Source organism: Tachyglossus aculeatus (assembly GCF_015852505.1).
Source record: "Tachyglossus aculeatus isolate mTacAcu1 chromosome 12 unlocalized genomic scaffold, mTacAcu1.pri SUPER_6_unloc_1, whole genome shotgun sequence".
Classification (NCBI taxonomy): domain Eukaryota; kingdom Metazoa; phylum Chordata; class Mammalia; order Monotremata; family Tachyglossidae; genus Tachyglossus; species Tachyglossus aculeatus.
The window spans coordinates 16556024-16570041 of NW_024044828.1; the positions used below are offsets into that span (position 1 = coordinate 16556024).

The window sequence follows — 14018 nt, forward strand, 5'->3', positions numbered from 1 at the left end:
CTGACAATCCCGGAGGAGCCGGGATTTGAACCCATGACCTCTGACTCCAAAGCCCGTGCTCTTTTCACTGAGCCACGCTGCTTCCCATGTTGCTTCTTAATAAATATGACTGAATGACTGATTGGGTGCAGGAACAGAGGAAACTGAGGGTAGCAGCTCCCAGGTTAACCCAGAGATTGGAGATGCAAGAGTGATGACAGAAGTTACGATTGGAGGAGAGAGTAGTGTTGGGGGCAATATTGTGAGGGAGAGATAGGAAGGAGTCCTCATGAAGTGAAGAGACAAGAGATTTTGGAGTCACCCACAGTTGGGGACAAGAGGCAGAAGAGGAACCAGAGAATTAGAATCAGCGGCTCAGCATGGCTTAGCGGAAAGAGAACAGGCCTGAGAGTCAGACCTGGGTTTTAATCCTACCTTCACCACGTGCCTGCTCAGTGACCTTGGGAAAGTCACTTAACTTCTCTGTGCCCCAGTTCCCTCAACTATAAAATGGGGATTCAAGGTCTGTTCTCCCTCCTACTTAGAATGTGAATATGTGAACCCCATGTGGGGCCAGTTTATCTTGCATCTATCCCAGTGCTTCATACGGTGATGGACACGAAGGAAGTGTTAAAGAAATAACTCAATTATTATTATATACTGAATCAGGGTTGGCAGAGCCTCAGGTAAATAGCCTGGCTTATGGGGATTATTTTTGTTTTTGTTGTCTGGTTTTTAATGGTTCCTGCTAAGTATTTACTATGTGCCGCACTGTACCAAATGCTGGGTAGGCACAAAATAATCAGGTTAGTTACAATCCTTATCCCACTTGGGCTCACGGTCTAAATTGGAGGGAGAAGGATTTAATCTCCATTTTATAGATCAGGTAACTGAGGCACAAAGTGAAGTGACTTGACCAAGATCACACAGCAGACAAGCGGTGGAGATGGCATTAAAACCCAGGTCCTCTAATTTCCAGGCCTGTGCTTAGGCCATACCATTAGGTCATCTGCTTTCCACTAGGCCACACTGCCATTTCTGTTGCAGGGTTTCCTCATGGAGAGCTCTCACCTGCGGAAGACTACCTGTTCCAAGCAGCTCCTCATCTTCTTGTTCTGCCAGTTTGTGGCTTCGTTCTGCCTATTCTCATTCTTTCGGGGGCCCAGAGGGCAGAGGATGAATCTTCAGTCTACCCTGAAGTCGCCCCCAGTATCTGTGAACACCACTGAGGTGGTTCTGGACTATGTGAAGGAAGAGACTTATAAACTGGTCATTCTGCTGTGGACCTGGCCTTTCCATCATCCGTTTCCCCTTGAGAGCTGCCCGCCACTTCACGGCAACCACGACTGCCACTTCACAGCCAACCGCAGCTGGTTGCTCTCGGCCGACGCCGTGATCGTCCACCACCGGGACGTGCAGGGCAACCCAAGGCAGCTGACCCAGATCCGCCGGGACCCAAGCCAACGCTGGGTCTGGTTCAATCTGGAGTCTCCATCGAACAGCCGCAACCTAGGGGCCATGGACAACCTCTTCAACATGACCATGTCCTATCGGAGCGACTCTGACTTCTTTACCCCCTACGGTAGTCTGGAGCCACAGGATGAACCAGAGAACTTCACCATCCCCCCCAAATCCAAGATGGTGGCTTGGGCGGTGAGTAACTGGAACCCGTCCTCCCGCAGAGTGCAGTATTACGAGGAGCTGAAGAAACACCTCCAGGTGGACGTGTTTGGGCGCCAACACAAACCACTCCCCAGGAGTCAACTCCTCTCCACACTGTCCCAGTACAGGTTTTACCTGGCCTTTGAGAATTCCCAGCACCAAGACTACATCACCGAGAAGCTGTGGCACAACGCTCTGGCCTCCGGCACCGTACCCGTGGTCCTGGGCCCCTCCCGCAAGAACTACGAGCGTTTTCTTCCCTCAGAGGCCTTCATCCACATAGATGACTTCCCCAGCGCCCAGGCTCTGGCCCAACACCTCCACAACGTGACCGGAGATGAGGCTCGTTACCGGGAATACTTCCAGTGGAGGAACCACTTTCGGGTGATGCACAAGTTCAGCTGGATTAACCACTATTGCAAGGCCTGCCAGGGTCTCTACGAATCCACTGCTTACCGGACAGTTCCTTGCCTGGCACAGTGGTTCCAGGAGAGCTATCACTGACCCTACCACCATCTAAAGGAGGCTCAGAATGCCTCTGCACTCATCCTCTCCCAGGAAATTCTCTCAGCTGTATCGGGAGATTGGAGAACATGGGAAGTGATAGAGGTAGAGCCCAGGGGTGGCACAAGAAATAATAATAATAGTGGCATTTATTAAGCACTTACTATGTGCCAAACACTGTCCTAAGCACTATGGGGGATATAAGGTAATCAGTTTGTCCCACATGGGGCTCACAATCTAAATCCCCATTTTACAGTTGAGGGAACTGAGGCCCAGAGAAGTTAAGTGACTTGCCCAAAGTCACACAGCTGACAAGTGGCGGATCTGGGATTAGAACCCATGACCTCTGACTCCCAAGCACATGCTCTTTCCACTGAGCTGCACAGACTCAGAAGCAGCCTGGCTCAGTGGAAAGAGGGTGGGCTTTGGAGTCAGAGGTCATGGGTTCAAATCCCGGCTCCGCCAATTGTCAGTTGTGTGACTTTGGGCAAGTCACTTTATTTCTCTGTGCCTCAGTTCCCTCATCTGTAAAATGGGGATTAAGACTGTGAGCCCCACGTGGGACAACCTGATCACCTTGTATCCCTCCTGTGCTTAGAACATGCTTTGCACATAGTAAGTGCTTAATAAAATGCTATTATTATTATTATTATTATTATTATTATTATTATTACTGGGAAAATACTCATTTCAGCTGCTGGTCTTCTAAGCAGTCACTCAGGAATCACAGTCTTCCAACTCCCAATCTTGTAGACAACTTCCTCTCTCTGTCTCCTTTGTCCTCCACACCCACTCTCTCATCCACTCCTGCTGATTTTTCCTCAGACACATTTGCTGGGTCTACCATTTTCCTTTCTGTCCCCACAGCCCCAGCTCCTGTTCAAATCCTACCCCTTTATAGCTGAATTTCAGCTTCAGTCTCCTTACTGGCCTTCCAACCTCCAACCTCTCCTCTTAACAGTCTCTTCTTTCTCATCTTTCTTCAGAAATGTATGGTAATGCTCAATTGCTTCTCATAACAATCTAAAGTGTCGGACTAATAATAATAAAAATGAGGGTGTTTTTTATTTTATTTTATATGTTAAGCACTTATTTTGTGCCAGATACTGTACTAAGCACTGGGGTTGATACAAGACAATCGGGTTGGGTTTTTTTTACTTTGTGATTTTTTTTTATGGTATTTGTTAAATGCTTACTCTGTGCCAAGCACTATACTAAGCACTGAGGTAGAGACAAGATACTCAGGTTGGGCACAGTCCCTTTCCTATGTGAGCTTCACAGTTTAAGCACACCATTCTCCTTGCCCCAGAAGGCTCTCCCATTCAGTCCATCACTAAATCCTGCTACTTTTTCACTACCATATTTCTGACATCTGCTCCTTTCTCTCCACCCTAATGGCTACTCTCTGTTTCAGGCATTGGCCCATCTTACAATTCAACTACTGCATAATGCTAACCTTCTCACTGTTCCTTGATCTCATCTATCTCACCTCTCACCCTTCGCCCACATCCTGCCTGTGTCCTGGAACGCTCTCCCTCCTCAAATCCAACAGACAATTACTCTCCCCCATTCAAAGCCTTATTGAAGGCACATCTTACAAGAGGCTTTCCCTGAATCAACCCTCCTTTCCTCTTCTCTCATTCCCTTCTGCATCACCGTGACTTGCTCCCATCATTCATCCCCCCTCCCAGCCCCACAGCACTTATGTAAAATACTGTAATTTATTTATTTATATTAATGTCTGTCTCCCCTTCTAGACAGTAAGCTCCCTGTGGGCAGTGAATGTGTCTGCTTTTTGGTTTTACATTTTTATTTATTTTATTTTTTAATTTATTTTCATATTGTACTCTCCCAAGAGCTTAGTCCAGCATTCTGCACACAGTAAACGCTCAATAAATATGATTGAATGAATGAATTAGCCTCCTTACTGATCTCACAGTTACTATACCCATCAATCAATAAATCAATCAACTGCACTTATTTAGTGCTTTCTGTGTGCAGAACACTGTACTAAGAGCTTGGGAGAGTGCAGTACAATAGAAGTGAAAGATATGTTCTCTGCCCTCAACGAGCTTACAGTCTAGAGGATCCATTCAATCTATATGAGAAGCAGCGAGACCTAGTGGCTAGAGAATAGGCCTGGGAATCAGAGGACCTGAGTTCTAATCCCAGCTCTGCCACTTGTCTGCTGTGTGACCTTTGGTAAGTCACTTAAATTCTGTGTGCCTCAGTTACCATATGTGTAAAATAGGGATGAAGACATGAGCCCCATGTGAGACATGGATTGTGTCTAACCTGATCTCTAGGCTGTGAGCCCGTTGTTGGGTAGGGACCGTCTCTATATGTTGCCGACTTGTAATTCCCAAGCGCTTAGTACAGTGCTCTGCAAACAGTGAGTGCTCAATAAATACGGTTGAATAAATTTTCTTGTATCTACCCCAGTGCTAAGTACAGTGCCTGTCATATTGTTAATATGTTTTGTTTTGTTCTCTGTCTCCCCCTTCTAGACTGTGAGCCTGCTGTTCGGTAGGGACCGTCTCTATATGTTACCAACTTGTACTTCCCAAGCCCTTAGTATAGTGCTCTGCACACAGTAAGCACTCAATAAATACGATTGATGAATGAATGTAGTAAGAAGGCATAGTTGGACTTCTCCACTACCTCTACCATCATGCATCATCCTCAGCATCCATGAAGTCGTGGGGTCTCTTGGAATATTGTATGGTATTCTGGATACTGCTAGATCCGGAGATGGTCCAGGAAAAGGGCAACTGAAATAATCACGGTGGTGGAGCAGCTTTCAAATGAGGAGAGACTGAAAGGGTTACAACACTGGTTAGAGGTTGTTAGAGGGAAAGTTAGGGATGTTAGAAGGTTTATCCCCAGCAGGGCTGGAAGTCCCCCCAGAATGGACTGGAACTTGGCTTCTGTAAAACTAAAAGTCCCAGAAAGGTCCCCCGATATGAAAGTTATTTTCAGTGGAAGCAGCCACCCTCTGCTGGCAGGACCTTCTGGGTCTTAGTCACCGCCACAGCCTCCCTCTCCCATTTTTCCTCTCTGAGGACCCAGGCAGTAGGCCCAAAATTCCCTTGTCTCAAGAATGTGCAGGTGTTTGGAGCCAAGATGGTGCTTCCAGTCCTTGCCCTTTACTGGCAGGAAGGGCTCCTGGCCCAGTCCAGGAGGACAATCTGGGCTCTTCTCCTGGAGATGGGCTGACTCCATGCCCGCCTTTCTGCTGCTCCCTTTCCAGCAGGAAGGAGGGCATGGAATTCCTGTTGAGAATGCTGTTTACTTTCATCCCAGTCCCCATCCAAGAGAGGGAGAAAGAAGTAGCTTTATCTTGTCTGAGATCATACAGGACGAGTCTCGGTGTTGCAGACAGTCTCCAGGTCATCTCCAACAGCCAGTTAGTTCCTGTGGCTAATGGAAAGGGTGCCCAGTTTGGCTCTCCCTTTCAGCAGGGGTTGCCCTGTCGCTGCCCCAGATTCTCATAGCCTGGGCGGAGGGGCTCAGCCCACCTCTCTCTAGTTCTCCAAAGGGGACAGCCACATGTCTGTGCCTTCTCAGCCACCCCACAAGCCTGGGGCTGAGCCATAGTTCTAAAATGGAGGAGAAGGAGGATAGAGGGTGATTCCTGGGGACCCCCTCTTCAGGCCCTCCCCTCCTTCTCCCTCCTCCTTTCATCTTCCCCTTCCTTTCTTCCCCTTTCCTTTTCCTTCCCCCCTCTCTTTCTCCACTCAGGTCCCCTTCCCTTCCCTCCTCCCCTTTCCTTTCCCCTTTCCCTCCCTCTCTTCTCCCCTTCACTTCCACATTCCCCTCCTTCCATCTCTCCTTCCTTTCCCCCTCTCCTGCCCTTATCACTTCTCCCCTCAAGTGCTCAGTAAATGCCATTGATTTATTAAAACCAAAATCACAGGAAAATCCAGCACGCAGGAGAATACAAACCTCCTGAAATAAATTTCCATACTTATTATTATTATCATTATTACTGAATTTGTAAAGCACTTACTTTGTAAAAGGCATTGTACTAAGCACTGGGGTGAATACAAGCAAATCAGGATGGACACAGTCCCTGTCCCACACAGGGCTCACTGTCTTAATCTCCATTTTGCAGATGAGGTAACATAACCACCCCACCCCACCCCACTCCAATCCACACCAGAAACCACCCCAGCCCCTCTCAGTAAGTGCTCAATAAATTCCACTAATTGATTGATGAGTTGATTCCAGGCAGCGCAGAGCCCAAGTAGCAGAGTTTGGGATATGACGTGATCATTTCGTATCCATCTCAGTGCTTAGTGTAGTTCTTGGCACATAATAATGATGGCATTTATTAAGCTCTTACTATGTGCAAAGCACTGTTCTAAGTGCTGGGGAGGTTACAAGATGATCAGGTTGTCCCACGGGGGGCTCACAATCTTAATCCCCATTTTACAGATGAGGTAACTGAGGCCCAGAGAAGTGAAGTGACTTGCCCAAAGTCACACAGCTGACAGTTGGCAGAGCCAGGATTTGAACCCATCGCCTCCTACTCCAAAGCCCTGGCTCTTTTCCACTGAGCCACGCTGCTTCTCTTGCACATGGCAAGTGCTTAAGACATACTACCATTACTGGGGTGAAGGGGAGAAATCGGTAGCCAAATCCTGCCCCCGGGATGAAATGTCACTTGCCAATGTGGACTTCCATTCCCTGGCAGAGGATGAGGCACTTGCAGGCACCATCCAAACGTACACCTGCTGCTCACCTGGATTTAATAAGACCCCTGAAGGAGAAACCTCCGGGTCACCCCCTCCCCCAAGGGGCTCTCCAGGACTGAGACATGGCGGCATTGGGAGTTTGGGACTCCATATCTGCTGTGGCACCACTCTAGCTGGCTCCTTCACCACACAGCGCAGGAGGAAAGGAGAAGAGGTCAGTCCCTCGCAGAGGGGCTCAAAAGCCAGGGAAGATGGAACTTCCCATCATTAGCTAGTCCTCTTGGCAGGCTTCACTAGAAATGTCTGAAGACCGGCTCGTTTTCATTCTGGTTCACTTTGGCCCTCAGGAACGGGGGCCTTTCTCTCAGCTGGGAAAATGAAAATTCCTCTTGGTTCCTACTGCGGGGGGGACAGCCTGGGCCATAATCACGGGGATGCCCCTTTCTCTGGACCCCGACAGTGACCAAGACTTTGTTGCCACGTGAGTCTTTTCAGTGAGGGAGAGGTCAGCACCAGGGCCGGGTCCTGAAGAAGCCTCAACGCTGACCACTTTCGGCTCTGCCCACTTCCCGAAACAGCTTCAGGTGTGTGTTTGTGTGTCGCCCCCCTCCCCATCCCGCTCTCCCCCACTCACCCACCCCCACACTAGGCTCTTCTTGTTCTACTTTCTCCTTTTTCAAAACAGTCAGGAATCTCCTCCTGCCCACCACCGTGAGGAAAAGGTGATGTAAGGTGAGTATCCAAGCTCTAAATATTGATTTCTTTGAAGTTTCCTGGTTGTGTCATCAGATGATGGCAGAGTCTCCCTCGAATCCTTTCTTCCGATGCTTGTAATGCTGCTCTTTGGTATTTGTGTGTGTGTGTGTGTGTGTGTGTGTGTGTGCGCGCGCGTGTGTGTGTGTGCGTGCACACACACGCACACGCATGCTTATTTACCTGTAATTGTGAGATGTAAACTGGTGTGTTTGGATGAATGTATGTTGGTATTTTGGTGCGTGTCACCCTCTATATTTGAACTTGTCCATATGTCCAGGACCTGAAGATGTCACTATGGGTTTCTGAGTGTTTCCAGAAGTGTGAGTTTATGACAGTTTGTGTGTGTTTCTCTCTGAGCTGATGTGATATAATGAATGGGGAGGTATCCATATAAACTTACCGTGGGCAGGGAATGTTATAAAAAAAAAATAATGGTATTTGTTAAGTGCTTACTATGTGCCAAGCACTGTTCTAAGTACTGGGGTAGATACAAGGTAATATCAGGTTGTCCCACACGGAGCTCACAGTCTTAATCTCCATTTTACAGATGAGGTAACTGAGGCCCAGAGAAGTTGAGTGACTTGCCCAATGTCACACAGCAGACAAGTGGCAGAGTCAGAATTAGAACCCATGACCTTCTGACTCCCAGGCTCATAGTCTATCCACTAAGCCATGCTGCTTCTCATTATATTATATGTTATATTTTATGTTATATTGTTGTGTTGTACTCTCCCAAGTACTTAGTATAGTGCTCTGTGCACAGTAAGCACTCAATAAATACAGTTGATTTATATAGTATTTAATAAGCTCTTTCTATGTGCAGAGCACTGTATTAAGCTTTGGGAAAGAATAAACAGTTGGGAATTACACATAGTCCCTGTCCCTCAGAGGAGGTGGGGGGATGGCTCACAGTGTGTCTATGTGTGTGTGGGCGGGGGGGTTCTGGAGTTTTTACCTTCTCTGTTGTGTTGTGTCTATTGGTGTTTTATATGTGTATGAGGACAGATGAGTGAAAAACCAACGTAATCATGTATCTACACTTGTCATATTTCTGTCTGAGAAAGAGGAAAAAAGAAAGGGGTTGGAGGGGAATGAAGGGAGAGAAAGAGACAGAGAAACAGAAAGAGATTGAGAAAAGCCTTTATCCTGAGATCTGGGCACTGGTGAGTGGAATACATTCATTCATTCAATCGTATTTATTGAGCACTTACTGTGTGCAGAGCACTGTACTAAGTGCTTGGGAAGTACAAGTTGGCAACATATAGAGACGGTCCCTACCCAACAACGGGCTCACAGTCTAAAAGGGGGAGACAGATAACAAAACAAAACATGTGGACAGGCGTCAAGTCGTCAGACCAAATAGAATTAAAGCTAGATGCACATCATTAATAAAATAAATAGAATAGTAAATATGCACAAGTAAAATAAATAGATTAATAAATCTGTACAAACATATATGCAGGTGCTGTGGGGAGGGGAAGGAGAGGAAAAAGGGGGCTCATTCTGGGAAAGCCCCCAGCCTGTGGCCCAAGCAGGGAAAACAAGAAAATATAAGGGAACAAGAGACCCCGAAACTCAGAAGTGAGGGTGCTCCTCTCTTGCCAGTTGGAGAAGGAGAGGGAAGGAGAGATGCAGGTCCCTTTCTTCAGGCTCCATGGTGAACCCAAATCCATTACTTTCCTAACAACACAGGGGCTCTTTCCCAACTCCTTCCCAGGGTTCAAAGTGGAGAGAGGCAGTGAGTTCAAGTGGAAAGAGCATAGGAGTGGGAATCAGGAGACCTGGCTTCTAATCCCAAATCTCCCACTTACCTTCTGTGGGCCCTTGGATGAGTCACTTCTCTGTTTCCTCATCTGTAAAATGGGAATTCAATAACTGTTCTCCTGGCCCCTTAGACTGTGAACCCCAATGGGACAGGGACTCTGATCTGAATTTATTGTATACATCCCAGAGCTTAGTACATAGTAGGTGCTTAACAAAAACTACAGTTATTATTAGTAGTAGATCCTTCTACCCTCTCGCTCTCAGACACCCAGATTCCCCCCAGCGTACTCTCTGTGTCTCCCCCTGAATTTCCGGCTCCCTGCCACCACCTCCCTCTGACCCTGGAGGGCTCACCGCCATCCCAGCCTGGCCAGGGACATTCTTCCTCAGACTGGCCCCGCGGCCGGACACGTTGGAAAGTGAGATGAAGTGGTGGGATGGAAGCAGGGCTCAAGGTCTGGGGCTTCTACTCCCTGCCACTCCCAAGACTCAGCTTTGAGGCCTGTGAAATGGGTATGGCACCTCTCACCTGCACGGCCGGTGTCCCGGAACGAAACACCTGGCACATAATGAGCACTTAATAAGTACTATATTATGACTACTATTATTACCTTCGGAGAAAGGCTAAAGATGCTGGAATCGCTCAGCCTGGAGAGGAGGAAGCTGAGTGGGATTTCTTAGAAGGTTTCCACGTCTCCTCAAGCAGAAGGAGGATCTGACTGCTCTCTATCTCGGCTGAGGTAGGACCAGCATTGATGAAATCCAGCAGTGTCTGCAAAGCTGGTTTAGAAAAGAGATGAGGCAGAAATGGGCTGAGGGAACAATATAAGTGGTAAGTCTCCTTCCCAGGAAATCTTCAGGCTAAAATAAACTTACTCTGCTTGGACCAGGTCCTGTCTGGAGACAGGGGGAGGCACAAGATGACCCTGGGTGGACCCCAGTCCAGGAGTCAATGGTTCTGTGAAAATGAGGGAGAAATGGAAGGAAGGAACAAGGTATGTGGTGGGTCTCCTTCCCAGGAAATGTTCAGCCTAAAATAGATTTAATCTACTTGCACGAGATCCTGACTGGAAGTTGGGGAGGGACAAGATGACCTTGAGAGGACTCCAATCCAAGGGCCAATGGTTCTGTGAAGATGAGGGAGAGTGGAAAGAAGAAACAAGGTAGGTGGTGGGCTCCCTTTCTTCGGCCAGGTCCTGTCTGGTGACGGGGGAGGGACAAGATGACCTCAAGCAAGCCCCAGTCCAGGGGTTAATCATTCTGTGATTTCCCTCAGGAAATTCAAACCCCCTCCTCCAGAGCCGGGATGGGTGTGAAGAACTGGACGGTGGTGACTGAGTTCATCCTGGTGGGGTTCCCGGGGAGCCTGGATATCCGAGCCCTGGTGTTCCCCTTGTTCCTAGTGACCTATCTGCTGACGATCGCCGAGAACGTGGTCATTATCCTGCTGGTCCAGAGGGACCGGACCCTCCACAAGCCCATGTACCTGTTCCTGGCCAACCTGTCCTTCCTGGAGATCTGGTACATCTCGGTCACCGTCCCCAAACTGCTGCTCAGCTTCTGGTCCGGCAGCTGGACCCTTCCCTTCTCCCACTGCATGGTGCAGCTGTACTTCTTCATCGCGCTCATGTGCACCGAGTGCGTGCTGCTGGCGGCCATGGCCTACGACCGCTACGTGGCCGTCTGCCGGCCCCTCCACTACCCGGTCATCATGAGCAGCGGGCTCTGCCTCCGCCTGGCCCTCGGGTCCTGGGCCGTCGGCTTCGGCATCTCCCTGGTCAAGGTCCACTTCATCTCCCGCCTCAGTTTCTGCGGCCCCAACGTCATCAACCACTTCTTCTGCGACATCTCGCCCGTGCTCAACCTCTCCTGCACCGACATGTCCACGGCAGAGCTGGTGGACTTCATCCTGGCCCTGGTCATCTTCCTCGTCCCCCTGACCATCACCGGGCTGTCCTACGGCCACATCCTGGCTGCCGTCCTGAGGCTGCCCAGCGGCAAGCGGAAGGCTTTCTCCACCTGCGCCTCGCACCTCGCGGTGGTCTCCGTCTTCTACTCGGCCACCATCTTCATGTACGCCCGGCCCCGCGCCGTTCGGGCCGTCAACGAGAACAAGGTCATCTCCGTCTTCTATTCCGTGGTCACCCCGGCTCTTAACCCCTTCATCTACTGCCTGAGGAACCGGGAAGTCAAGGAGGCTCTGAAGAAGTTGTTGTCCTGTTGTCCCAACCAGGCAGACTTCTGAAACTACCCCTCCACCCTCCCACCCGCCTTAGACTGGCCCTCTAATGATGATAATGATGGAATTTATTCAGCACTTACTAGAGGCCAAACACTGGGCTAAGCTTTGAGGTTGATATGCAGAGAAGCAGGGTGGCCTAGTGGAAAGAGACCGGGCTTTGGAGTCAGAGGTCAGGGGTTCAAATCCCGGCTCTGCCAATTGTCAGCTGTGTGACTTTGGGCAAGTCACTTAATTTCTCTGTGCCTCAGTTACGTCATCTGTAAAATGGGGATTAAGACTGTGAGCCCCCTGTGTGACAACCTGATCACCTTGTAACCTCCCCAGTGCTTAGAACAGTGCTTTGCACATAGTAAACGCTTAATAAAATGCCATCATTATTAAGAGTACGGGCTTGGGAATCAGAGGAGGTGAGTTCTAATCCTCAATCCACCAGTTGTCTGCTGTGTGGCCCTGGGCAAGTCACTCAACTTCTCTGTGCCTCAGTTACCTCACCTGTAAATTGGGGGTTAAGACTGTGAGCCCCACATGGAACAATCTGATTACCCTGTATCTACACCCCAGTGCTTACAACAGTGCTTGGCACATAGTAAGCGTTCAACAAATACCATCATCATCACATGAAAGTCCCTTTGGGACCAGAGTTGACCTAAGAAGAAGGCACCGTTGGGTGTCCAGGTCCTGTGGGGGGCCCATGCAGGGGGTCCAGAGAAGAGTGGACTGCTCCTAATGCAATGAGAAAGGAATTTTTATTCATTCATTCAGTCATATTTATTAAGCAGTTACTGTGCTCAAAGCACTGTACTAAGCATTTGGGAGAGTACAAATACAACCAACAGATACATTCCCTGCCCACAAGCCATGGGGTGAGCTATAGTGAAACTGCACCCAGTATTCCTCTAAGTCACAGAGGTGGCTGAACATAGGGAAGGGACCCCCAGGAGACCCCCAAACCCGCCACTCCTGCATCTAATGCCAGCCCAGACTCACCCACCCTGCCCCCGCCCCACCCCACCCACCCTGGGCCCTCTTCTCTCTCTCCCTCCGGCTTCATTAGCTCTGACGTTTTAATAAACCCCATTGGAAATTTCCCTGCCATTTTTCATCTTGAAATAGTTTTCGCCCTTGGTGATTAATTAAAAAGGTTTTCCCTCTCTGCCAGGTTGCCCAAGGGCACGTCAAGGTTGCCCAAGGGCACGTCAGAGCTGTGTCTTCTTAAGGAAGTTTCCGGTTGGCTGGGGGTCTCCCCCAAGCTCTTGGGGGGGGTGGCTGGTTCTGGGGAGCGCAGCTGGAGCTTTAGAGTGACTGTCGGTCTCGGTCGGGTCGGTCTCGGTTCAGGAAGCAGAGGGGTGAGGACGGAGGAGTTCATGGCTGCCCAGCAGGCCTCCTGTTTCTTTGCACTTGGCCCAGTCTCAGGGGGTGAAGGTGAAATCCTCCCTCTCCCTCTACCCACGGCCCCCCCCATAACCACTTGCCACTCTGGCGTAGCTTGGATTGCGGTCCAGCCGGGCGGCTCTCTGTGCCTCGTTGGCTGCAGCTTGTGGCTTCCGATTGGAGGCTGTAGCCAGACAAGCCCCAGACCTTGTCCTGGGACCATCAGGTTGCAGGTTAAACCCATCTCCTTCCGGCTCGGTCCTCTGACCAACTCCCCAGGAAACCCTGCTTATCAGAAACAGTGGTTGGTGACCTCTGATTTAAGTTTCTTTCTCGTCCCCTCACAACCAGAGAGGCAGCATGGCCTAATGGAAAGAGCATTGTCCAGATGCCCTGGGTTCTAATCCTGGCTCCACCACTTGCCCGCTATGGGAGCTTGGGCAAATCAGTTTGCTTTTCTGTGCCTCACCTTCCTCATATGTAAAACAGGGATTTCATACCTCTTCCCCTCGTCCCCCTCTCCATCCCCCCCATCTTACCTCCTTCCCTTCCCCACAGCACCTGTATATATGTATATATGTTTGTACATATTTTTTACTCTATTTATTTATTTTTTTATTTTATTTGTACATATCTATTCTATTTATTTTATTTTGTTAGTATGTTTGGTTTTGTTCTCTGTCTCCCCCTTTTAGACTGTGAGCCCACTGTTGGGTAGGGACTGTCTCTATATGTTGCCAATTTGTACTTCCCAAGCGCTTAGTACAGTGCTCTGCACATAGTAAGCACTCAATAAATACGATTGATGATGATGATGATGATGATGATGATGATACCTGCTCTCCCTCCCTCCTTGACTGGGACACGCCTCCTCTGCCGGCTTGCGGATATGTGACTTCCTCCTGCCCCTACTGTAGGTCTTTCCGACTGTGAGACTGCCGTCCCGTGGGTGCCCGGAGATCACCCATGATTCCTGGTGAGATCCCTGACTTGCTCCATCTGGTGTTCGCCATCGCTCAGCCTCCTGGGAGCCAGGAGGACCT

General features: G+C 49.3%; 2 protein-coding genes across 2 annotated transcripts; both read left to right on the forward strand.

The window, feature by feature from the left end:
• The first annotated feature begins 1035 nt into the window (after positions 1–1035).
• On the forward strand, positions 1036–2145 carry LOC119921151 (3-galactosyl-N-acetylglucosaminide 4-alpha-L-fucosyltransferase FUT3-like). The gene has a single exon (XM_038741530.1). The coding sequence runs from the start codon at positions 1036–1038 to the stop codon at positions 2143–2145; it is 1110 nt and encodes a 369-aa protein (XP_038597458.1).
• An 8523-nt stretch (positions 2146–10668) lies between these two features.
• Positions 10669–11607, forward strand: LOC119920827 (olfactory receptor 6B1). Its single transcript, XM_038741050.1, has one exon. The coding sequence runs from the start codon at positions 10669–10671 to the stop codon at positions 11605–11607; it is 939 nt and encodes a 312-aa protein (XP_038596978.1).
• The last annotated feature ends 2411 nt before the right edge of the window (positions 11608–14018 follow it).